We start from the raw sequence: 24,516 nt of genomic DNA on the forward strand, positions 1-24,516 counted from the left end.
TGGAGTTTTCATTTTTAACTTTTTTTAGAAAATAACGTCAGATTTACAGAGAAGTTGTAAAAATAAGAATAAAATATAGAACACCTATACACCCTTTATTTAGATTCACTTATTGTTAGCATGAAACCCCATTTGGTTTATCATTCTGCATGTGAATAATATATATGTGCATGTATATACACACATATACATGGTATACATATACACACACATGATATATACAATTTTTAACCATTCGAAAGTAAGTTGCTTATGTCATGAACTTTTATTCATAAGTATTTCCATTTTTTTTAATTGAGCTACCCAGGTGCTCTTTTTTCCATTTTTTAAAAGTAAGTTCTATGCCCAGCATGAGGCTCAAACTCATGATCCTGAGATCGAGTCACATGCTTTACTGACTGAGTCAGCCAGGTGCCCTAAATAATCTCCAAAGAATAAAGGTATTCTGATATTCTCTGACCTAACCGCAGTATCATTGTCAAATTCAGAAAATTTAACATCAATATGATACTCTTAACTAATCTGTCCGTATTACAATTTTGTTAATTGACCCAATAATGTCCTTTATACCATATTCTTCTAGTGAATGATCCAATCTGAGACCAGATATTGCCTCTAGTTGCGCATATCTCTTTCATCTCCTTCAATCTGGAACATTTCCATCGCCTTCCTTTGTCTTTGAAGACACATTCCTTTTTTTAAAAATCTTTTTTTTTGTAATTTTTTTCAAGATTATTTATTTATTTATTCATGAGAGACAGAGAGAGAGAGGCAGAGACACAGGCAGAGGGAGAAGCAGGCTCCATGCAGGGAGCCTGATGTGGGACTCAATCCTGGGTCTCCTGGATCACACCCCAGGCTGCAGGTGGCACTAAACCGCTGAGACCGCTGAGCCACCTGGGCTGCCCTGAAGACACATTCTAATAAAATGTTTGTCATTTTGAGTTAGTTCAATTTTTCCTCATGATTATTTTCAAAATATGCGTATCTGGCTGGAATATTGCATACATGGTGTTGTGTCCTTAGAGTGTCCCACATGGAGGCACACAATATCAATCTTCCCCTCACTCACATTAATTTTGATCACCCAGTTAATCCTATTCTGAGTTTCCATTGTATAATTACTATGTTTCCCTTACAACTATGAAGAGACTTGTGGGGATACACTTTATAGCAGTGTAGTACATTCTCATCAGATTTCCCTCTTAGTTTAGTATCCACTGCTGATTGTCTCTCTCTTTTTAAGATTTTATTTATTTATTCATGAGAGACCCAGAGAGAGAGGCAGAGACACAGGCAGAGGGAGAAGCAGGCTCCCTGTAGGGAGCCCGATGTGGGACTAGATCCCAGAATCCTGGGATCACGCCCTGAGCCTAAGGCAGATGCTCAACCACTGAGCCACCCAGCCATCCCTCCGCTGATGATTCTTAATTTGCCCTATGCAAGATGATGATTTGCCGATTCCAGCATGCCCTCCATGTTTTCCAGTAAGTTTTTGGCATTCTGATGTAGGCAAGAGTCCTTCCTTATACTGTCAGCATGTGCTAATGGCTCCCTTCCCTAATGCATACCTCTTTTAGTGACTTTGGATTTATATATGGAGGTACTTAGGTCCTTCTTCTTCCCTTTAACAATTTGAATTCATGAATTTCTATTTTTCTCAATGGTTTATAATTCATTATTCTTAATTATTTTGATGCTCAAATTGTGCCAGATATGGCCAGCAGTGGTCCCATGGGACCAGCTTTTCTCAACTGAAAAGCTTTGTAAAGGTCAAGGAAGAGAATTATTTTTTGAATCCTGGATCGGTCTGTATCACTGAGACAGCTGTATTACTGTGGTAGCCATGAAGTTTTTCCAGTGATGCTGTGAACTTGCCCAGCACTGTGAAAATTCTTTGCTGGCTTTGTTTTCTTTACATGTTCAAGACAGGAAAGAACATTTGTTTATTGTAGGCCTTCTGCCATTCTTTTATAGTCGTTTCACAGAGACCACAATAAAGTACAGAGTTCTCAGGGTTTGGGCCTACTCAGAGGTGCAAGGAGAAACTGGGGCTCTGTTTATTACAGGCTCAGAACTCTTGGAAAGGGAAATGGTCTTGGTTAAATTACAGTACAATCATTTCCTTTTTTTCTCCCAAGGGACATTTTCCTGGAAAATTGATACTTCAGTAGTAAGAAAGCACCAGGTAATGTAGTATCAAAGCACATCACTTCTGCTATTTATTATACTTCAAGATTTATTTTAGATACTAATTTACTTATTAATGGAATATCTAAAGCTGTTAATGGAGTATTTAATACATTTTTCCATGTTAGGAAGAACTCATTTCCTAAATTCCATAGGATTTACAGCATTATCTGGTCCAGGACACTGGACAGGACACTGATGTAAACACTGCAGTTATACAATTCCTAGGAGGTAAATTATCATCTCATTTTGATAAGTAAGAGGGCATACTTATGTCCTTTATAGCATATTCTTAGCATAAAGTGCTATTATAGCATAAAGCTATATATTTATAGCATAAAGTGCCAAGGGCACACAGTTGGTATTTGAGGTAGAGTTGAATCCAGTCAATATGGCTTTAAAGCCTAATGCTCTAATCCCTATGTAGATAAAGGCAACAGGGGTTAACATTTCTTCATACTCTTGACCTACCTGATATAATGAACAAACGCAACAAGCAGGCATCCCAAGTAGAAGGAGAAGAAGATGAGGGAACTGAGAAGTATGGATTTTACATAAACAGATCCTGAGGGAAGAGAAACAACTTTGGTCAGGGTATCCTTAGAAGAAAAGAGGATTATGTTTGGGACAGGACAGCTTCAAGGACCCATCTCCGTCACACACATTCTAAAGTCCTAATATATTTCCATTCAAAGTAGCAAAGCTGTCACCCAGCCATTATCCACAAATGGCCACCTTTCACACTCATGAGTTCCCAATGGAAGCTAGGAAGGGACTTCCCATATACAACTTCACAACTGAGTTCCCTCTCTTTCTGGAAGAGATTTAACAAAACACTTTGATTCTCTCTTCTATCTCTAGGGTTAATGTCAGTTTTCTTATGATGTTTCTCTGGAAGGATGACATTAGCATTGATGTATATGACTGACTTCCTGACACAGGAATCTTTCTCCACCGAATCGTAGAGCCAATACTGACCTTTAATGGAAGGAACAATGGTCACTTTAAGGTTCTTTGTTCGTTGTAAATTCCAAGTTTGGTTCTCCTTTTCTGGTAAGAAAAAAAAAAAAAAGAACAAGGCATAATAGATCAGATACTTCGTTCTTGGCCTCTTATTTGAGGCCACAGTTGTTCAAAAACTGTCCACAATTAGCTCTGGTTGTTGAATTTTCTTGTAGCAAGAACTACAGGAAAATTTAACTCCCAAAGCCACAAATCTAATACCCCTTTTGGCTAAACTTTCAATTTGGTCTCTGCTTGGGTGCCTTTGGTAGTATTGAAGCAGTGAGACTGCAGCCTCCTTTCTTGAGTGAAGAAGGCTTGACTCATCCTTTGCTATCCATGTGGCTCAATATGCCACAGACATCTGAAGAAAACAGCTACAAAAATAAAAGCTGTCTCATCTCTTAGTTTGCATTATCTCAGCCAGTGAAAATTTGTTTTTTGTTATATAGTCATAGAAGGATTTGTAGTTTACCAAAGAACAATGCATACTGGCAAAACTCTAGACTATATATTTAAGAAATTTAAGAATACATAAGCAAAAATTCCACCCACCTGGAAAGAGAACCATGTTATACTCAATAGTAAACACCCTCTGTGTTGATCACATGTGGCTTATTAGCTGCTGGGGGTCTATGTTTTCAATCAACAGCCTATTTTATTCCATTCCCATGGTAGTTCTTGGGTAGTTACCCATAACCATTTGTACTATCCTTAAGAGCTCACACACAATCCCTTGTCATTGGATAAATTGTCCCACTTTGTTTTCTTACCATCTTGCCAGGTATAATTTTGGCGACTGAAATTGAGAACTCTGAATTTTCCTTGTACATCCTTGTGGAAATGATGACTACTGATAAATACAGTAGCTCCGTTACTGCTGGCTACCAAACCCATCTTAGAAAGTGGACCTTGATATGCTGCATAAAATCATTATTTCATAATAGCAAATAATGTGTTGAGTAAAAGGCCAACTGAGTGAACATAAGTCGCATGGTCTGAGGGAGCACAAGACTTTGAAAAGATGTAGTACACTAAGTGACATTTTGTAGTATCAACAATAGCTTTAGATTTTTCATTTTCTCTCTTACTTTTTTCACATATCTCTCAGACTGCTGATGACCTTCAGTGAGAACCGAAGATAATAGTCAGGGGCCCCTGTGAGGTTTTGGCTTTCTTTCTTTTCCATTTCATTAAGTTTTTCTAAGTGACAAGCATTCCTCACTATCTCTTACCCTGGATAAAGAAAGATCCTCCACAGGCATAATCTTCAGGCTTTATCACAAATACCACGAAGAACTGCTCGCCTGGAAAATCCTTCTTCTGCATAAGACATGACAACATGTGATGTAGCAAGAAAGGATAGCAAAAGAGGAGTATGACCATGGTGGTGGGTATGGGAGCAGTAAGAGAGGAAAGAGAACGTTCACCCCTGTCCCCTGAGTTCTTAGAAAGAATTTTCAGATAACCATGATCTACTTCAGATTTTATCCACAATAAAATAATTGTTACATACAAAAATTCAAGTAAATAGATACCTTATTCTAATTTCAATCTATCTTGTGTCCACTTAGGTGATTAGAACTGTAATAGGTCCCGTATAAAAAAATATGTCAACAGCCTATGTTTAATAATTAATATTTGTATATTATGATTTTAAAATTAGCATACCTTAGAGTATTTTCAGTTCACTATATTGAGTTTTTATTATTTAAAAATCTAATGATAGGGATGCTTGGGTGGCTTAGTTAGTTAAGTGTCTGCCTTCGGCTCAGGTCATGATCTCAGGGTCCTGGGATGAAGCCTGCTTCTTCCTCTCCACGTGCCCCTCCCCCCCACTGCTCATTCTCACTCTCTCTCTCTCTCCCAAATAAATAAAATCTTTAAAAGATAAAAAATAAAACCATCTAATGATAAATGACTTTCCAAAAGTCACGCAGTCACAATTAATTAAATAATGTAGGTTAGGGATGCAAGGATTTAAGTGAGGAGACCTGAGTTACAGTCTTGGCTTTAACTTTCTCTAAACGTGCTTCTCTGTGTCCCAGACTCCTTATTCATGAGTGAACAAGAACAGATATTTGACATATCAAAACTGAGGCACTAGGAAATTAAAGCCTAATAGAACTTTCTACATTTGATAGCTAAATTATAATTAACCTTTCTTCATTCTTTGTTGCTCAGTAAACAGTATCACCTTACTCTGGAGAACAGACTAAGTTGTAGGTAACTAAAGTAAATACCACCCTAAAGGCAGGGACAGAATCTCTTTGAAAATTTACTGACAGGATAAACATTCATTTTTTGCCATAAAATTGCTATTGAAATAATTTAATTACAAATGACAAAAGGGCAAACCCCTATGCACATGTGGTCCATATTCCTTTGAACCTTTCCATTCTGGACAGAATGGAAGTCCTCTTTGTGTTACTGTTATAGGTATACAGAGCATTAGAATATGTTCAGTTCTTTTAAATAAATCAAACTTTACACTAAATTGTCATCTCTCAATGAGTAGATTGGCATCTTAGCAATCTGTCAGATATATGTGCCATCACATCATGGGTCCCCAAGACTCCTGAAGGAGAATGGGGTACTTGGCAGAAGAGCATTGTCTACCACAGCCTGTGGTAGAAATCTTTATTTTATTTTTATATATATTTTAAACTATTTATTTATTTATTTGAGAGAGAGAGAGCATGAGTGGAGGGTAGAGAGGGGTAGATGAAGAGGGAAAAGCAGACCCCTTGCTGAGCAGGGAGCCTGACTCAGGGCTTGATAACAGGACCCCAAGATCATGACCTGAGCCAAAGGCATATGCTTAACTGACCAAGCCACCCAGGTACCCCACAATCTTTGTTCTAAAATCAATCATAAAAGAGAGAGATCCAAGGCACACAGTGGACAATGATACCTTCTGGATGCTGGTCCAACAGGTAACCTGACTATGAACTGTGTATTGTCATTGACAATAGTGACCACAGAATAGATGTCTCACCTGTAGTGTGATGGCAGCTTTCTTGGTCATGGACTGATAGACACCATTAAATTCCACATTGTGGTCAAGGTCATACACCGGGCACTGCAACGTGCATGAAGGATAAAAAAGGAAAGCATCACTAAAGCCATATTACACACACCACCATTCCACCTGGATCATAGAGCAAGAAGTTTCTTACTCAGCCAGAAACCATGAAAAGTTTTCTCCAAGAAAAGCCATGAAGCATTCCTTCTAAAACTTGGTGCTTTGTCTTCTAAATCCTCTAAAGTGCCTTCTAAAGATCTCTTTATATCAAAGAGAACTGAAAAGATTGTCTCAAAGTATATAACACCTTTCCCATTTTTTATTAACACATGAGACAGAAAGGGCCTAATATTACAATAAAAATTTTAAAGCATAGAATAAACAGTAGGTTTCTATGTTTCTTGTGCAGCCCACAATTTGGTCTTCCATATTCTTTGTCATGATCCTCCCTTCTTTCCTTTGCTTATTTTGGTGAGGAGTCAACTATTCTCTATCTCCTCAAATCAGTATCTCCAAACAGATAACCCACTTGTGTGCACAAGATATTGTTTTTATTATTTATAAGTTTTGCAGGAGATACAGAGTAAGAGGATGAGATAGTCCCCACCCTGCTCTTTCATTTATCCTGGGACAATATAATGCTCCATATTGAAAGGTCGACAAGTTATTAAGACTCACCATGATATTCTGGACTGAGACAACAGAACATGGATAAGCCATTTCAGACCCGACTTTAATAATAACTGAATCCACATCATCAGGAAACTTGTATAGAAAATACTGAGAATAAGAGAAAGAAAGAAAGGATTTGTTAATATTAAGAAATCTTTATAGTTGTGAACTCAAACTGGTTTTACATGAATAGGATTGTTTCCTCTAATATTAGGCACAAAGTTCAGATTACATCTCCATTAAATCAGTCAGCCATTCATCTCACATATATTGAGCCACTGCTGTGTGCAGGGCTCTGGGTTCTGTGCCAGATAATAAGCATACAGCGGTGAATAAAACAAGGTAGCCATTTCACGATGTCATTTCATTTGCTAGCATTTCTTTCTCAACTATACTTTCCTGCACTTCATTCCAGTTTCTGTTTAAGGAGATCCTTCCAATCCTTTGAACTAGGGATACTTAAGATGTAACATGAGACATTTACTTCAATGTGGTCATTTTGAAATAGGAAGCTCCACTTTGAAAAGCAGATAAGCCTGTTCTTCAAGATTCTTAACCACCTTCCTATAGGCAAAGAAATATCACTGGACCTACCTGGCCCACAGACTTCTTGCTAAAGAATCTCTTTCCTGGTTGGAATATAGCGAGACAATATTTTCATTCAAAGATCAAGATCAAGCACTACTTCTAGCTCCCTGAAATATATTCACAATTTTGAACAGGCTGAGATATCTTTAAAATAACTTCTCAGGAAAAAAAAATATTTCTCAGATATCATCAGAATCAGGAAGCATTTATAATAGAAAGAAGTTATACTGTTTACCTAGATTAGATTATGAAATCTACTGTTTATTAACCCTGAGTTTGAAATATGTTGCTAACAAATGAAGAAAGGAGACTTTTGTCCAATAATTATAAATGTGGTAACTGGTTGGGAAGCTTGACATCAAGATTTTGAGGACACTAATCAAAACAAGCTCAACATCCCAGGACTTTAATACATCTGTCAGTTTAAAGGAGAGGCAAAACCTGTTAAAACTTAATTTTGTACTCTAACATCCTTTTTATTAACCTTATACCGAGAACCAGAGCAATAAAAATAGAGTGTTTTTCAATAATCCAAAGCCTTCTGATTGGGGAAAAAATAACCTCAAGATTAAAAAGTGTCATTAACGCTGCTGTTTGGAAGTCTGTTCATGCCTTGTAACAGATGGCAACACTCCCAAGAGCCCACTTCGTTTTGACCTTTCATTTTGAAGCTTGATTCAAATACATATAACACAGGGTTCTTCCAAGGGTAAATGCTCTGGAATTCTCAAGAGGGGGATCCCTGGGTGGCGCAGCGGTTTAGCGCCTGCCTTTGGCCCAGGGCGCGATCCTGGAGACCGGGGATCGAATCCCACGTTGGGCTCCCGGTGCATGGAGCCTGCTTCTCCCTCTGCCTGTGTCTCTGCCTCTCTCTCTCCCTCTCTCTCTCTCTGTGTGACTATCATAAATAAATAAAAATTTAAAAAATAAAAAAAAATTCTCAAGAGGTATTTGGTTCTTAAGGAACCCAAATAAATGTTTTTGATCCTTGCCCGGATAATCTACTTTTATCAAAAAGAAGCAAATGACAAGTACCTAAAGCAATGGCTGGAATTTAGGCCAGAAATCACCGTCTTGAGTCCTTATTACCTACCCAGTTTCTGTAACCTGCTTCTATCTGATAATCAAGGTTCTGTGAGAATGTATAATAGTTTGGGTGAGTTTATATAATTAGAAAACGTTTCCTACAGTTGAAAAGGATATAAAATTTAGGCCAGAAAATGGGTACAGTTAATAGTAAGGTCAAACTTTCATAGATATCAAAAAATGTCTGTTATTTTTTCTAAGGATATTTTACTTTAGTTTGAGATTTATATACAAACTGCTTAGATTTTCACATTTACATACCTTTTTAAAAATAAAAGGAAGCCGTAACATATAATCATCACTGATTTTCAACAAACTGAAAGTGCACTTCAGCATTCAGTTCATTACTGTATTTAGCATAGCACTATAGAGTACTATTAGACTAGACTCTTTCTGTAGTTGAGGTGTAAGTTTTTCCCTCCCTTTTTAGATATCTCCCTTTGCACCTAGCCACTAGTGTTTTCAAATATTTCTTTTCTTTAATTTAAAATTGACATATAGTGTATAATTAGTTTCAGAGATAGGGTTTAGCAATTCATCAGTTACATGTAAAACTCAGTGCTCATTCCATCATGTGCCCTCCTTAATGTTCATCACCCAGTTACCCCATTCCCCCACCTACCTCCTCTCCATCAACCCTCAGTTTGTTTCCTAGAGTTAAGCGTCTCTTATGGTTTTGTCTCCCTCTCTGATTTCAAATATTTCATGAATGAAGTGGCCAATAAATGTTGAGGGCAATAGATTGTGGCCCTGTAGTCCTCTTTTGTCACTGGATGGCAGTATATATACACTGTGGAGGCTTTCACCAATGGGAAATTTAGCTCTTAAAAGATGTGTGGGAGTTGGCTCATACAGGTATGGAGAGCTGATTGCCCATGTCTCTTCCCAACTCTGTATTCAAGGACATCATGTTGGCAGCTTAGGATGGGCAAAAGACATGAAGAGAAATCTCACAGAGGAAGACATAGACATGGCCAACAGGCACATGAGAAAATGCTCTGCATCACTTGCCATCAGGGAAATACAAATCAAAACCACAATGAGATACCACCTCACACCAGTGAGAATGGGGAAAATTAACAAGGCAGGAAACCACAAATGTTGGAGAGGATGCGGAGAAAAGGGAACCCTCTTACACTGTTGATGGGAATGTGAACTGGTGCAGCCACTCTGGAAAACTGTGTGGAGGTTCCTCAAAGAGTTAAAAATAGACCTGCCCTACGACCCAGCAATTGCACTGTTAGGGATTTACCCCAAAGATTCAGATGCAATGAAACGCCGGGTCACCTGCACCCCGATGTTTCTAGCAGCCATGTCCACAATAGCCAAACTGTGGAAGGAGCCTCGGTGTCCATCGAAAGATGAATGGATAAAGAAGATGTGGTTTATGTATACAATGGAATATTCCTCAGCCATTAGAAACGACAAATACCCACCATTTGCTTCAACGTGGATGGAACTGGAGGGTATTATGCTGAGTGAAGTAAGTCAATCGGAGAAGGACAAACAGTGTATGTTCTCATTCATTTGGGGAATATGAATAATAGTGAAAGGGAATATAAGGGAAGGGAGAAGAAATGTGTGGGAAATATCAGAAAGGGAGACAGAACATAAAGACTCCTAACTCTGAGAAAGGAACTAGGGGTGGTGGAAGGGGAGGAGGGCAGGGGGTGGGGGTGAGTGGGTGACAGGCACTGAGGGGGACACTTGACGGGATGAGCACTGGGTGTTATTCTGTATGTTGGTAAATGGAACACCAATAAAAATTAATTTATTAAAAAAAAAAGGATTGGCCATATTAGAGGTATGTTCACCACAGAAATGGGCAAATACTACAAATCAGGAGTTTCTCTCTGGGAACTGGTTGTTAAGTATTTACCGGCACATAAATGCTTGTAATAGGTTTACAACAGTATCCATATATTATGTTAATCCCAGTTTTAGCATATCCAAAGCAAAAATTAAGTAGCCATTTATGATCTAACCTGTATTACAGCCTGCAGAAGATTTACAAAAAATATCAAGACATTAAACAAATCTGTTATAAACTTGCTATTGCATACACTTTACTCTTTCAGAAGCTATGAAGGAAAAAAGGAAAGTAGCTCAAAGTGTCAACAGAAAAGCAACTTAAAGTTTTCAAGTATTTATTCTGTTTATGATTTGGTTTAGTAGAGAGCACAGCACAGATATCTAATTCTTCTCATGTCAGCATTCCTGTTCTCTCTTTATGACAAAAATAACTATTCTATCCATTACACTGCAGAAATTAATATCTGTTATTTCTAGGTCAATTAATTGTGTACCTGTTTTGTGTTTGGCCTTCCACTCCCTGCCACCCCCTCCCCTGCAGCACCCATTTCTATTATAAGGTCCATGAAGGCGGAAGTTGCATCTTTTTCTTCTTCACCTCATACGTCCAGCACCTACTACAGTCTAACACTGTCCTTGGTGCATAACAAGCACACAATTTGCTAAAAATTGAGTCAAGGAACATCTTCCAAAAAATGTCATGCCTCCCATTTTGCACCAATTAAGGTGATGAGATTAAATGTTGTGTCTAAAATCCCAGTAATAAAAAAAAAATCCCAGTAATAATATGAATAACATGCCAAAAATACAAATATATCTCAAGTTGTGAAAAGTCAACGGTATAACACCACGTGCTGACTCTACCTACTACCATGGCTTTTTTGGGTGCATTGTCAACAGGTAGAATCATGATAACCTTGAAAATTTTCACTTACCTGAGGTTGAGAGGGGCTGGCAGTGAAGTGAAAGGCAACATTTGTCCTGAGAAACATAAGTGGGAGAGAGGAAAGGGGGGAAAGTGAGAGAAAAGCTAAGTTAGTAACCAAAATCAATCAATCAATCAATCATCTATCTATCTATCTATTTATATTTTTAAAACTTTTATTTTATTATTTTTTATTTGAGAGAGAGGGAGAGTATAGAGGGAGAGGGAAAAGCAGACTTCCTGCCAAGCAGAGAGTCCAACATGGGGCTTGATCCCCGGACCCTGAGATCATGACCTGAGCTGAAGACAGACACTTAGCCAACTGAGCTACCCTGGTGCCCTGCAAAAATTATTTGTGTAAAAGAAAACCATCCTACAGTAGATGCAAGGAAACCCTTACCTTTTGTGGAAAGAGTTCTAGTCCCATCAAACTGACAAAGTAGACTGAGGACTTGGTTTCAACTCTCAAGAATGATCAAATTGGGGAGGGGTTCAATTTTAGGTCTTTATATACCCATCAAGTTGTACCTATGATGGGATCCCTGGGTGGCGCAGCGGTTTAGCACCTGCCTTTGACCCAGGGCGCGATCCTGGAGACCCGGGATTGAATCCCATATCGGGCTCCCAGTGTATGGAGCCTGCTTCTCCTTCTGCCTGTGTCTCTGCCTCCCCCCCCCCCCTGTGACTATCATAAGTAAATAAATAAAAATTAAAAAAAAAAGTTGTACCTATGAAAGTAATTACTTTGTTTACTTTTGTAGACACTTTTGCCTTTGGATTCTCTTAAGGTTTTACAATCAAGCACAGGGTGTGGGTGTCAGAATGGGCTAAAAGAGGAAAAGAAGGCTTGAGATCCTTCTGGATAACGTAGGTGACACTTCAGAATACTTTGGATGTATCTATGGCAAAAGATCATTATTTTAAATGTGGTGAATGCATAATCACCATGGGAGGGGCCCTAGGGTTAGAAGCATATACTTCCTGCTCCCAAGCACTTCTCCGATTGCCTGGCACACCAGCTAATATTCCTGTCCAAGACTTCTTCCTCTTCTGTTTACCCACTGCCTTCTAAGGCCATCCTCCTTTAAAATGCAAATACCACCAAAAGAATATAATGAAGTTGTTTTCTCTCCAGTTAGTAATTTACTGTGAACTATTTTATTAGATATGTTCATTCTTCTGTGGAAGACAGCAACAATCCAGCACTGAGGACAGGAGTGTGGGAAGCATGTACTTGCAGCAGAGAGTGCTGGCTGCCATGAACATATGTGGAACAGGTTAAAGAAGCCAGAAAACACAAAGACAAACTGGTCTTCTCCAGAGTTTTGTAAGGGCTGCTTTTGGGCTTTTGCTTTTTCTGGCTCCTGCCTCATCTTTGGCTGTGAAGGTCACTCACTCAAGCCCACTGCACTCTCCGTGCTGGCACCTGGGGAATGGCATGTCCCCACCCCTCCAGGGTGGCCTACATTGCAGGGAACCCAAAACTGAGCTTATCCTGGGGCCCCTTCCCAGCTTCATCCCTTGGTGCTCTCTAAAGAGTCTTTCACTCTGCTGCTAATTTTCCTTTTATAAAAGTTAAACCGTTTTTAAAACTTTATTAAAGATTCCTTTATAAAGGACATGTCAAAACATTTAACAAGTTTATAATTGGAGGCGTTGCTTAGATGTCATAAAACTTAAGCACTATTTCTAAATTTAATGACCAGCAATTTTAAGCTGTTGGCAGACGGGGCTCAGAATTTAGCAATGGGGGCAAGTTTGATGTGTCTACTCCCAACAGAAATTGTCAGCGTCAAGGGCTGTTTCTGTCGAAGCGCAGTTGAAAACTTGTGGCCCTAAGTCAGCTAAAGAAGCCAAAGTCAATGTCAAACCCAGTTGTGTGTTTGTTCCTGAGATTCCACGGCCAGAGTCAGGACCCGGGGCTGTGCGTGGCTGGACAGCAACCTGTCAGCAGTGTGGTGTCATCTACTGTTACCAGGGCAACACAGGGCCTTCAACTCTGTTCCTTGCCAGGTCGAGGGAAAGAAAAAGACGCAGATCTTGGCTAGCAACAGACAGCATGAGATTTCCAGATGCAACCAGTTTTCTTTGGCCAGAAATTTCTTTCTATACTCCCCTATAATTTGAATTCCAGTTGTAACACTGAATGTATGGGCATCAATATGATTTTTTCCCTTGTTCTTTGCATTTTCTTTACCAGTATCATACATACAAGCTTCAAAAACATTAGTTTCTTTAAGACTATCACATTTAAGACCTTTCTTTCTCATAGAGCCAACAGGGTATGCAAAATAAACATGGTGTCTGTTGCCGATGAAACATTTTGCTTCCTTCCCCATGGGCCCTGACGCAGGTTGGGGAAGGTTTATCTTGCCAACCATCCTTAACAGCGTCGTTAACCAACAGGACAAAGCTAACTGAGACTCCCACACACCTTTAGAGAAAAAAAGTATAAAAATTTCAATCCATTTGTTTAAAAAGATTAAGCACAGGAAACAAATGTTTATTCGATAAATAAGAAAAACTCAAAGCTGACATTATTCTCTTTCTCTGCTTAGTTTGTGGGACAGGGGAAGAGAAAAGGACCTGATGGTGTCCAGAGAGGTGAGTGTGCAGATAAGGGAGACAGGAGAAGAAGAAGAAGAGCAAAGAGGAGAAATCCATACGGGAGAGTCATAAAACAGAAGGAAAAGAAAGGGGGGTGGGCAGAGAGGGTGGGTGGGAAAAGAGGCAGAGACAAGAGCAAAGCAGTTTTGGGGGTGAGTACTGGAAAATACTGTGAGATTCTCAGCATCTTCTTTATCCTGTGATAGCCAGGCCCTGGCACAGAGCCCAGTGTGTGTTCAAAACGCCCACTTTGTTTGTTGAAGGAAATTATGCCCTATTATTCACTTGGACTATGGACTTCGGAATATCATTCCCTGTTATCTCCTTACTGCCATCTGTTATGAACTCCCTTCGCTCACCCCAACCCTTCCAGCAACCCTCTGGCTGTGAATAACCTTCCACCTCATCGCTCTGGTCTAAGTATAAACTCTGCATGCATGTGCTACCTCCTATCCTTTCTCTCCTTCTCTGGGACTCTGCTTCTATAAAATCCAACAGTCCTAGAAATTCTATATGCCCTTGGCTTATAAATATGCTCTCATCTCAACCATTTTCAAAATAAATAACAAACAAAAACACCCCGACCAGATGCCTCCCTTTTTCCTGTATTTCACTCCTTCAGTGTCATTCTACCTCCTCCCTCTCCTTCACAACCCAGCTTCTTAAAAGACTATTCTCCTTCATCCCTCCTTCATCCTTTCCTCTTCCCACTGCTGTCAGGATTCTTTCCCCACCATCCCCCTCAGGTTGCCTTTGCTAAAAGGTAAGAGTCACCTCCTAATTGCTAAACCCAGCGACTTCACTCTTAATTTTACCTCTCTGTGACGCTTGACTCTGACGACCACTCCCTCTATCTCAAAACTCTTTCCTTCCTTGGGCTCTGGAACACCTGCTTTCCTGGGTTTTCTCTTACACATCTGCTATGCCTACTCAGCTTCTTTTGATGGCTCCTATTTCTCAGACCATCCCTTACATAAGAATGTTACCCTATTCTTGACCTTCTCATTTTCCTTAGCCACATATTATATATAATATATATATATATAACTATTCAATTGCCATAAAAATCCTATATATATTCAATTGCACAAAAAATATCAGTGAATCTCAAGCACCTGGGTGGCTCTGTCAATTAAGGGTCTGCCTTTGGCTCGGTCATGGTCTCAGGGTCCTGGGATCAAACCTGGCATCAGGCTCCCCATCCCCCTCTCAAATAAATATCTAATTTTTCCACCTCCAGTCTTGTCCCCTTCAAACCCCCCACACAACTATTACAACTTAGACAACTACTAAGTTTCTTTTTTTTTTTAAGATTTTATTTATTTATTCATGAGAGACACAAGAAGAGAGGCAGAGACATAGGCAGAGGGAGAAGCAGGCTCCATGCAGGGAGCCCGACGTGGGACTCGATCCCCGGACCTCGGGATCATGCCCTGAGCCAAAGACAGATGCTCAATCACTGAGCCAACTAGGTGCCCCAACTACTTAAGTTTCTTAACACCCTTTCCAAGCTCCCCTGACCCCATGATTAGGTGCCTGCCTGCCCCTGTAGCGAGAGGCTCTTCCCTGCCTGCAGCTTCACACTCAGCAACACAGAATGCTAGGGCACTGGAACTGGGGAAAGTGAGTGGTGGCAAAGCTATGTGTATGTGTGTTGGAGGTGGGTGAAGGATAGTTAGATGGCAGGGAGTAATGCTTTAAGTCAGAATTTTATTTTTAAGACTTGATTGAAATAAATAAATGCTTCATGGAATTGAGAAACATATTTAGGGCAACATAAAAATTCGGAGGACAGTTTTAAACACAAAGTAGAAATAGCATATTATAGTGGGAAGAGCTCAGAACTGGGAGTTAGGAGTAGAATGATTTTACCCTGATTTTACCCTTTCCTAGCTGTGTGTCTAGATAAGTCACTTAACCTTCCTGGACATCAGTCTGCTCATCAGTACAAATGAGGTGAGTGGATTCAATTTCCAAAGTTCCTTTCATTCTTAAAATTTACGATTCTAGAAAAAAAAATCCTGAAACATGTTTTCATATTCCTTCTATCTGCCACTCAAAAGCATACAACAGAAATTGCCATGTTAGGACTTTTGAGTTGATTTTTCAGCGTTTCTCTCAATCTGTAGACTTCAGATCTCACCACAATCCCCAGATCCTGCCTGTTACCATCATCCTCCAGATTTTTGAGTAGCCAATCCGGAGCCAAGGTGGAAGAGATGCATATATATTTCAGTTACCAGCTCTTCTCAGACTTATCTTATCCTCATAAAAGTCCTAGTAACTGTGTGCATTTTGAAATGCTCTGAATGCTTGGTTGCTGAGGTCAGATCACATTATTCAAGGTGGAAACAGAAGACAATGTGAGGGAATAGATTTGCAGTTCCACCAGCACGCATGTCATTCATTAACACTTGCACAGAGTTGTGACCTTATGATTTCAGTTTCACAGAATTCAGTTCTCCAAAGGATCTAATTAGCCTCACAGGAAAACCAGACCTAGAATTCAAGTTAAACTGCTACCAGGTGACAGTGACTGGTCAAAGACACAGAGACCAATCAGTAAATATGAGGCTTCTCCAAAGTTCAAACTGCACTCTTCAAGTAATGTACTTCCACCTCCTTCAAATATATCACCATGAGTTCCCATATTGTTTAATATCATAAAGTATTAAATAAAGATTTATTTAAATAAATAAAGTATTAAAATAATTAAATGTAAGCACCATATTTAGAAATTGCTTAGAGGTAGTGGTTCTCAACTCTGGCTACACATTAGAATCACTTGGGAAACTTTAAAAATGTATATTCTAATGCTCAAACCTCCTTTCTAGAAACTCTCACTTAATTGATCAGGGTAGATTTTTTCTACCAGAGAAACTTTTTCTGCCTTTTCCTCACCCAGGGATGAGAGTGAGGTTTTTGTTTGTTTGTTTGTTTTTTTGTTTTGCATTTGAAATTATCATGTTACTTTTTTTTCTAAGCCAAAATTAATGGAGAGACTTGGATAAAATGCTGTGACTACTTCTCCATCCTTCTAGCCATTCATTCACCTGTCTGTCCATCCACCTCTTAGGTACATATTGCAAGAGCTGCAGAGAAGACCAAGATAAATATCTGATTCCTATTAGCAACTCCACTGGCTATAGACCCCTTTATAAACTGCCTTAGAAAATGTAAGGTGAGCTTTACAATAGAACAAAACATTCTGATCAGAAAAATAAGCGGCAAAAGTAATATATACTACTTTAGAATTATGATTTAAAAAAATTAACCTTTCTATTGAAGTGTAACAAACCTACAGAAAAAAACACAAGTATAAGTATATATCTGAATGAATTCTCACCAGGTAAACAGTAATACACTCTCCAAAGTCACCACTGTCCTGACTTGTCACATTACAGAATAGTTTTGCCTATTTTTAAACCTCATATAAATGGAACCAAATACTATGTATTCCTTTTGTCTGGCTTCTTTTGCTTGAAAATGTGTTTGTGAGATTTGCCCACGTTGCCAGCTATTGTAATAGTTTGTTCCGTTTTACTGTTGTGTAGTATTCCATCAGATGAATAAGACAATTGTATATCTAGAAGTTGGATTTATAATAAGTAGGAGTGAGATTACATTGGTGGGTCTTTTCAAATGATAGAAATTGGTAGGTGTAGTGAAATCTCTCATCATAGTTTTGCATTTCTAATAGCTAGTTAAGATTGCGTTTGGGGACCATTTTGGCTACCTTCTTTGGTAAAGCGTCTGTTCAAATCTCTTTCCAATTTTTTTTCCAATGGGCTTGCCTTATTTTTAAAAAACAGGTATAAAAATTATACTAGTCATTTCAAATAACTGATTTGTGTTTTGTTTGATTTTTGTCCATTGTTTTTTTTTTAAACCTTTATTTTTTTATTTTTATTTATGATAGTCACAGAGAGAGAGAGAGAGAGAGAGAGAGAGAGAGAGAGAGAGGCAGAGACACAGGCAGAGGGAGAAGCAGGCTCCATGCACCGGGAGCCTGATGTGGGATTCGATCCCGGGTCTCCAGGATCGAGCCCTGGGCCAAAGGCAGGCGCCAAACTGCTGCGCCACCCAGGGATCCCGATTTTTGTCCATTGTTGATTTATTCTCTATTTCATTGTTTTATGCTTTTATTTAATTATTTCCTTTTACTTTCTAACTTCTTGAAATGGCACTTACCACATTGATTTCCAGCCATTCTTTTCTAACATACACATTTGAAACTACGCATTTTCCTCTAATCAGTGCTTAGCTGCATCCCAGAAGTTCAGATATGCCATATTCTCATTATCATTTGTTCAGAATATTTTCTTTACTCATATGTTACTTAGAAGTAGACTACTCAATTTCCAAACATTTGGGGATTTCATAGACATCATTTTGTAGTTGATTTCTATCTCAATTCCATATACAGGATTTTAGTTAAGTTTATCAAGATATGTATTAAACCTTGGCAATTTTGGTAAATGTTGCATGTGCATTTGAAAAGGTTAAGCATTCTATCATTTTGAGATACAGTTTCCTAAATACATTAATTGGTTCAAGTTTGTTGATCATGTTCATCTGCTTTTTATATCCTAAAAGGCCAGATAGTAAATAGTTTAGGCTTATAGGCCATAATGTCTCCATACTCACCTTTGCCATTGTAGTAGGCAATGAATGGGCTGTGCTCCTATAAAACTCTAGTTATAAAACCCAGTTGCCAGTCTGTGGGCCATAGTTCACCAATGCCTGTTCTATCTCATATATACATATTCTATCTAATATTAGATAGATATTATATATATATATGTATACACACACATATACATATATTCCTTGGGTAAATATGAACATCGATTCCCTTTCGGGGACTCTTCACTCTCTATTCCAAAGTTTTAGTGAGAAGTCTAGGTCACAGGATTGTTTTCTCAATTTTTGCTCCTGGATCTCCTCATTTTTTCCTCGGAAAACCTATTTGTTCTGGTGAAGCTGAGTCTGGATCTATGGGCACAGAAATTTGGGCACACAAACTTGTGCACACCTGGGTGCCAGTCTCCACCCTCAGTGGTATCTAGACTCATGGGTGCCAAGATTATTGCCTTGGCAATAAGAAGGGTGGGTGATAATGGGGACAGTAGCCAAGTCTTTTAGTCAATGGCTTGTCTTTTTGTTCTCTTAATGATACATTTTGATGAGTGCAAATACTAATTTGAATAAACCAATTTAATGATATTTTCTTTTAAAATTTATTTAAAACACTGAGAGAGGAGGAAGTGGTCTGAACCTTTGAGAAGCCTTGATCTTAGAAGAGAATGGGGCAGAAAGTCCCTGAATTTTATGGTCTTATTAAGGAATGACTTTTCTGTTTAAATTTTTGCACAGATTTATGCAATATTTTACAAAAGTAACATCTGGAAAAGAACAGATCTCTTGGAGACTACTCTTCCAACTGAATTTATTCTATGTATGTCTAATACGAACAATTTGAGATGGTGTATCCCAACTGATTTTGTTTCAAAGGGTGGTAACACAAGAAGGGAGAAATAGTCATTGGTTTTCGCACAAAGGAAAAAAACCACAGAACACTACTTTTTATCTGTATACATTCCTAACATGGGAGGAGAAAACTGGAATAGCGGTAAGGACAAGAAAAATAGGTTAAGGGCTTCCTCAGAAGAAAAAGAAAACTTCCTTCAGGAGAGTGGCACTCATGCATGATATAAAAGTAGACAGTCACCAGAGCCTCTCCCTTGGACTACAAACTGGCAGGGTCCTCACAAAGTCCCCTGAGAATAGCACACCTCTGAGGTTAGGCACTGTTCCCCTCTGCACCAGTCTCTATTGCTTCCCTATTGCATGGATTACATCCTGATGCCCAGCTATGAGCAGGAGAGTTCAGAAGGTGGTAAGACAATATGCCAAGTGGCCAATTTCCTTCTTGAGTGCTGACTTGGAAGAAGGGAAACTGGATTGAACATGCCCAAGCACAGGAACAGCAGACAGATGAATAGAGAAAGGCCCCCATAAGTCCTGCTTACTGTAGCTGGAAGTGCTTGATCTTGGTAACCAGCAGTTTGTACTGGGCACCCAGTGGTGCCATGGATGCTACATCCACAAATATCAGTTGCTCCAGAGGTCCTGTTTCATTGGTTGCTTCTGAGGGACACAAAGTACGGCTTACTTCCTGGTAGTTGTAACTTCTCTGGTATCTGTAGCAGCCAATGAGGGAAAAACAAGAAAACAAGAGAGAGACTCAGTGAACAAGCAAGGAAAAAAGCCGATCTTATTTCATTCCTCTCCAAATTTATTTTCAAGTCCTTGTGTTTTAAATTTCAGACTGGACCTTCTGATAGTGATTTAGTCTTTGGCATAGACTTGCATGATGTAATAACAGGGACTCGAGGACTCTTCAGTGCTGACCGGTTCACTTTGATTGTGTCTACATTATATTAAACCATCTTCCTAATTCAATGAGGAAAAAAATACCAAAATTTGAAGGGCAAACTGTCCTGATAAAACAACCAGTTGATTTCATATTTCCACTCTTTGAGTTTTTGCTAAATGGAACATAGAAAAGAAAAGAAAAGAAAAGAAAGAAAAGAAAAGAAAAAAGAAAACAGAGCCCAAGTCAAGACTATGAGAGTTACTATTTTCAATCCTCAAATTACTCAGCCACTAAAAATGATTTAACACCCTGATATGTATCTATGTCTGAATGCCTCCTGGTTTTATTCTTATCTTACACAGTTTCCCCTGCAAAACTATAAACTTCATGAGGGCATGTTTTCCTTTTCTCCCACTGTTGTATCCCTAGTTTCTAGCACTTTGTAGTACTTAATAAATTCTATAGAATGAAGAATGCTTACTCTCTGGGCATTTTGAAGACTGGAAGAAGGGTTACTCATATACATTGACTGCTGAACCTAGCCCTGTACTCAGCGGATGATCCACTAACCAAGAGCTATGGAATATTCTGGATGGAATTAAAATGCTAAAAGTTCTTCCACGTGCTACACATTGCTTATCTGAATTCAAGAGTCAGGGTGCCTGGGTGGCTTAGTTTGTTAAGCATCTGACTCTTGATCTCAGCTCAGGTCTTGGTGTAAGGGTTGTGAGTTCAAGCCCCATATTGGGCTTTATGCCCTGTGTACTTAGAAAACAAAAACAGAGGATGGAAACTGAACAGCTTTGGATGGGTTTGGCTATGTGCTATAGCTATTATTTGCACCTATGATGCATGTGATGTCAACATTCCAAAAGACTGATTTCTCCTTTTCCTAGGGAAAACACCAATTAAAGTCTAGGTCATTGGAAGAAAACAAATGAAATGAAGTTGTCCAGGAGAAGATCCACTTACAGTCCTTGGAAGAGCAGAGGAACCTGCCAGGACAGCACCCCTTTCTGCTGGCGAACCACGACGAGGACTGGGTAGTCGAGGTTCTCTGAGGAACTATTCACATATACTCGCACAGCATTCACCTGTGAGCCAGGGCAGAGAGAGGAGTAAGGCAAATCACACATTAAATACATGTGCATGCATGTGCACACACACATACACACATCAGCTGCCATCTGACACGATGTTCTGTGAAACCAGATTCTGGAGGCTTCAAATGGTAGGCTGAGGAGTTCAAATTGGACAGTCAATACAAGGTTTTGAAAATAAGTTCAGAACAGAAAAAGAAAGATATTGATGTCTCATTTGAATATAAATGCTATAGTCACAAATATCTTTTTTGGGGACGTCTGGGTGGCTCAATGGTTGAGTGCCTTCAGCTTAAGGCATGATCACAGAGTCAAGGGATCGAGTTCTGCATTGGGCTCTCTACTCCATGGGAGCCTGCTTCTCCCTCTGCCTGTGCCTCTGCTTTTCTTTCTGTGTCTCTCATGAATAAATAAATAAAATCTTAAAAAAAAAAAACCTCAAAAACAAATATCTTTTTTTTTTTTAAAAAAAAAAGGAACTATAAACTCCTCAGTTGCTGACAAATTTTAATTTTGGTTTGGAAAATCATTCTGTGCTTCAAACCAAAATGTTATTGCCACGTTTTATTAAAGCCTAGCAGATGGCCTGATGCTCCCCTAGCAACAGATACCATAGGGGCTGAGTATTCTTCTCTTTGTCCTGCTCCAAGGCATAAATCAGTCCTTGACACAAAACACTTTTCTGCATCAGCAGCTCCATGGCTCCTCCTGAATATATATATCTACCCAAGGGTTTAACACTGTCATGGCTGTTTCAAAGACAGAAGATTGAACTGTGGCCCGGAATCTAGATGGTTCTGGCGTTTTCTTTCATTTTTTTTAATAATACCAGAGACTACAAAGAAAGAACAAAATAGGAAAAAGACATGGTAAGAAAGAAAAAGTAAAACTTTAACTTTCACATGATATTTCCTCCTCTGCTGTATTAAAACCTTAATATTCTCTTGAAGGCTTATTTATTAATTAGAGGGAAGAAATAAAACAAGGAAATCTTGCAGTTAAACCCTGAAGGATCTCTACAAAACGGAAATTGAGAGGAAACAGAACCACATGGATACCATATAATTCCTATTTGGTTCTCCTATATCAGTTTTCATTAAACCACTTTGACTTTTTTAAAATTGAAATAATCCAAGAGTAATTTATTAATTTGATAAGAAGCACTTGCTCATGAAGGAAACATTTTCTTGTGCCTAAACTCTACCTGTTTCCTTGGAAATTATGCTGCAGCTGATAATTGCCAATACCCTACCTCTAGTGCAGAACTTTTTCCTAAGTTCTGGATTTTCCATGGGTACCTCAAACTCAACCTGTCAAAATGGAATCTATCACTCTCTTCACTCTTAATTTCTTCTGAATTTCCTTGCTCATTGAATGGCCTCTCCAGGAAGCCATTAGATTAGAAGCCATGAGAACCATTAGATGAGAATCATCCTTGATTCCTACTTCTTCAGCCTTCTTAGTTAATAGGTCATTGAGTTCTATTGCCTCTATGTCTTTCCTACTGTCCATATCCAGACCTTCCGCTCCACCCACAATGATGTTCTCACAGTTCTCATAGTTCATCTCCTCATTGACAGTACCTTATCTAGTCTTCTTATCCCCAGGGCTGTGCACCTTCAGATGTCAGTTTCATCTTGTCATTGTCCCATAGGGCAAGACTTTCAGTGGCTCTGGGAATTTTCATATTTACCCCAATTCCTGGACTTGCAATTGGTATTTTAAGTAAGAGTGGGAAGTCTTGTGGACTTGAGCCCTCAACCTATGAGATCTGATGCTAAATCCAGGTAGAAGGGAGCTGAACTACAGGACACCCAGCTAGTGTCACAGAATTACCTTATGTGTGGAAAACCCATACATCTGGTATCTGATGTATTGAGTGTGAGAAGAAAATGCAAGTGAGTTTTTCCTATAGACAACCACAGAAAGCATTTTTTTCCGTGTAATCCAATTATTTTTTTCTTGGACACTTCTTCCATCACTCTTTAAAACTGAGATAGAATTCACACATCACACATTCTTAAAGTGTACAATTCAGTAGTTTTTAGTATTTTCAGAGCTGTACAACTATCACCAGTATTTATTTCCAGAATACTTTCATTACTCCCAAAAGAAGCCCTGTACTCATTCTCATTAGTAGTCACTCCTCATTTCCTCCTTCCCCTAGTCCCTGATAACCAGTAATCTAATTTTAGTCTCCATGAATTTGTCTATTCTGGACATTTCATATAAATGGAATAACTTATGCCCTTTTGTATTTGGCTTATTTCACTTAGCATAATGTTTTCAAGATTTTTCCACGTTGTAGCATGTATTTATACTTATTTTTTTTACTGCTAAATATGTTCCATTGTATGCATGTACCACATTTGTTTAAGTATTCTTCAGTTTATGGACATTTTGGTTGTTGCCACTTTTTGGCTGTTACGACCGATGCTGCTATGAACACTCATATACAAGTTTTTGTGTAAATATGCTTTTAATTCTTTTGAGTGTATACCTATAGTAGAATTATTGTGTGACATGGTAACTCTATGTTTAACTTTTTGAGGAACTGCCAAAATGTTTTCTAAAGAGATCATCATTTTACATTCTAGCATTTGACATTACTGGTAATATATAAGAGTTTCAATTTCTCCACATCCTTTTCAACACTTGTTACTGTTTTTTTGACTATAACCATCTTAGTGGGTGTGAAGTGGTATCTCATTGCAAACCATACAGTATTTTAACTGTTTATCTGCCCGGCTCTTTTAGGGAGCTATAAACTTCATCTTTGGTGTCCCCAGTGTTAACAAAACAAATTAGCTCAGAAGCAAGCTCACTTTTGAGGTTCATGATACAGACACTCATCAGCAATATGCAGCACATGATTTTAGAGCACACTTCTAGTCTGGCTTAAATCCATAGCAGTCAGAACTGAGATAAAAACCTAAGGAAAGCTGTGAACTTTAGCTTGTTTGCTCCCTTTTCATTACCTAGGAATACAGCCTCCTTCTTACTTCCTAGGTACTAAGTGCCAGAAGGGATTGCCCTCCATTATTTTCACACTTTAAGATAGATTCTCAAATGTTAGTGTGCTTTTTGGCATTTGAATCCCTCAAGCCCACCCCTAGCATTTCTGATTCAG

The 24,516-nt window shown here is 38.8% G+C and overlaps 1 protein-coding gene across 2 annotated transcripts in view; it reads right to left on the reverse strand.

Annotated features, from left to right (window-relative positions):
* The window catches only part of SIDT1 (SID1 transmembrane family member 1), a 101,357-nt gene that overhangs the window by 47,500 nt on the left and 29,341 nt on the right, over nucleotides 1-24,516 (reverse strand). For both annotated transcript variants that reach the window (XM_055316459.1, XM_055316460.1), the window contains exons 2-9: nucleotides 21,259-21,380; nucleotides 19,940-20,110; nucleotides 11,311-11,356; nucleotides 6,896-6,997; nucleotides 6,191-6,274; nucleotides 4,428-4,515; nucleotides 3,169-3,240; nucleotides 2,662-2,755 (exon numbers count right to left, since the gene is read on the reverse strand). In XM_055316459.1, the coding sequence (XP_055172434.1) occupies nucleotides 2,662-2,755; nucleotides 3,169-3,240; nucleotides 4,428-4,515; nucleotides 6,191-6,274; nucleotides 6,896-6,997; nucleotides 11,311-11,356; nucleotides 19,940-20,110; nucleotides 21,259-21,380 (779 nt within the window). The remainder of the gene's footprint in view (nucleotides 1-2,661; nucleotides 2,756-3,168; nucleotides 3,241-4,427; nucleotides 4,516-6,190; nucleotides 6,275-6,895; nucleotides 6,998-11,310; nucleotides 11,357-19,939; nucleotides 20,111-21,258; nucleotides 21,381-24,516) is intronic.

Source organism: Nyctereutes procyonoides, unplaced genomic scaffold, assembly GCF_905146905.1.
Source record: "Nyctereutes procyonoides isolate TBG_1078 unplaced genomic scaffold, NYPRO_anot_genome, whole genome shotgun sequence".
Lineage (NCBI taxonomy): Eukaryota > Metazoa > Chordata > Mammalia > Carnivora > Canidae > Nyctereutes > Nyctereutes procyonoides.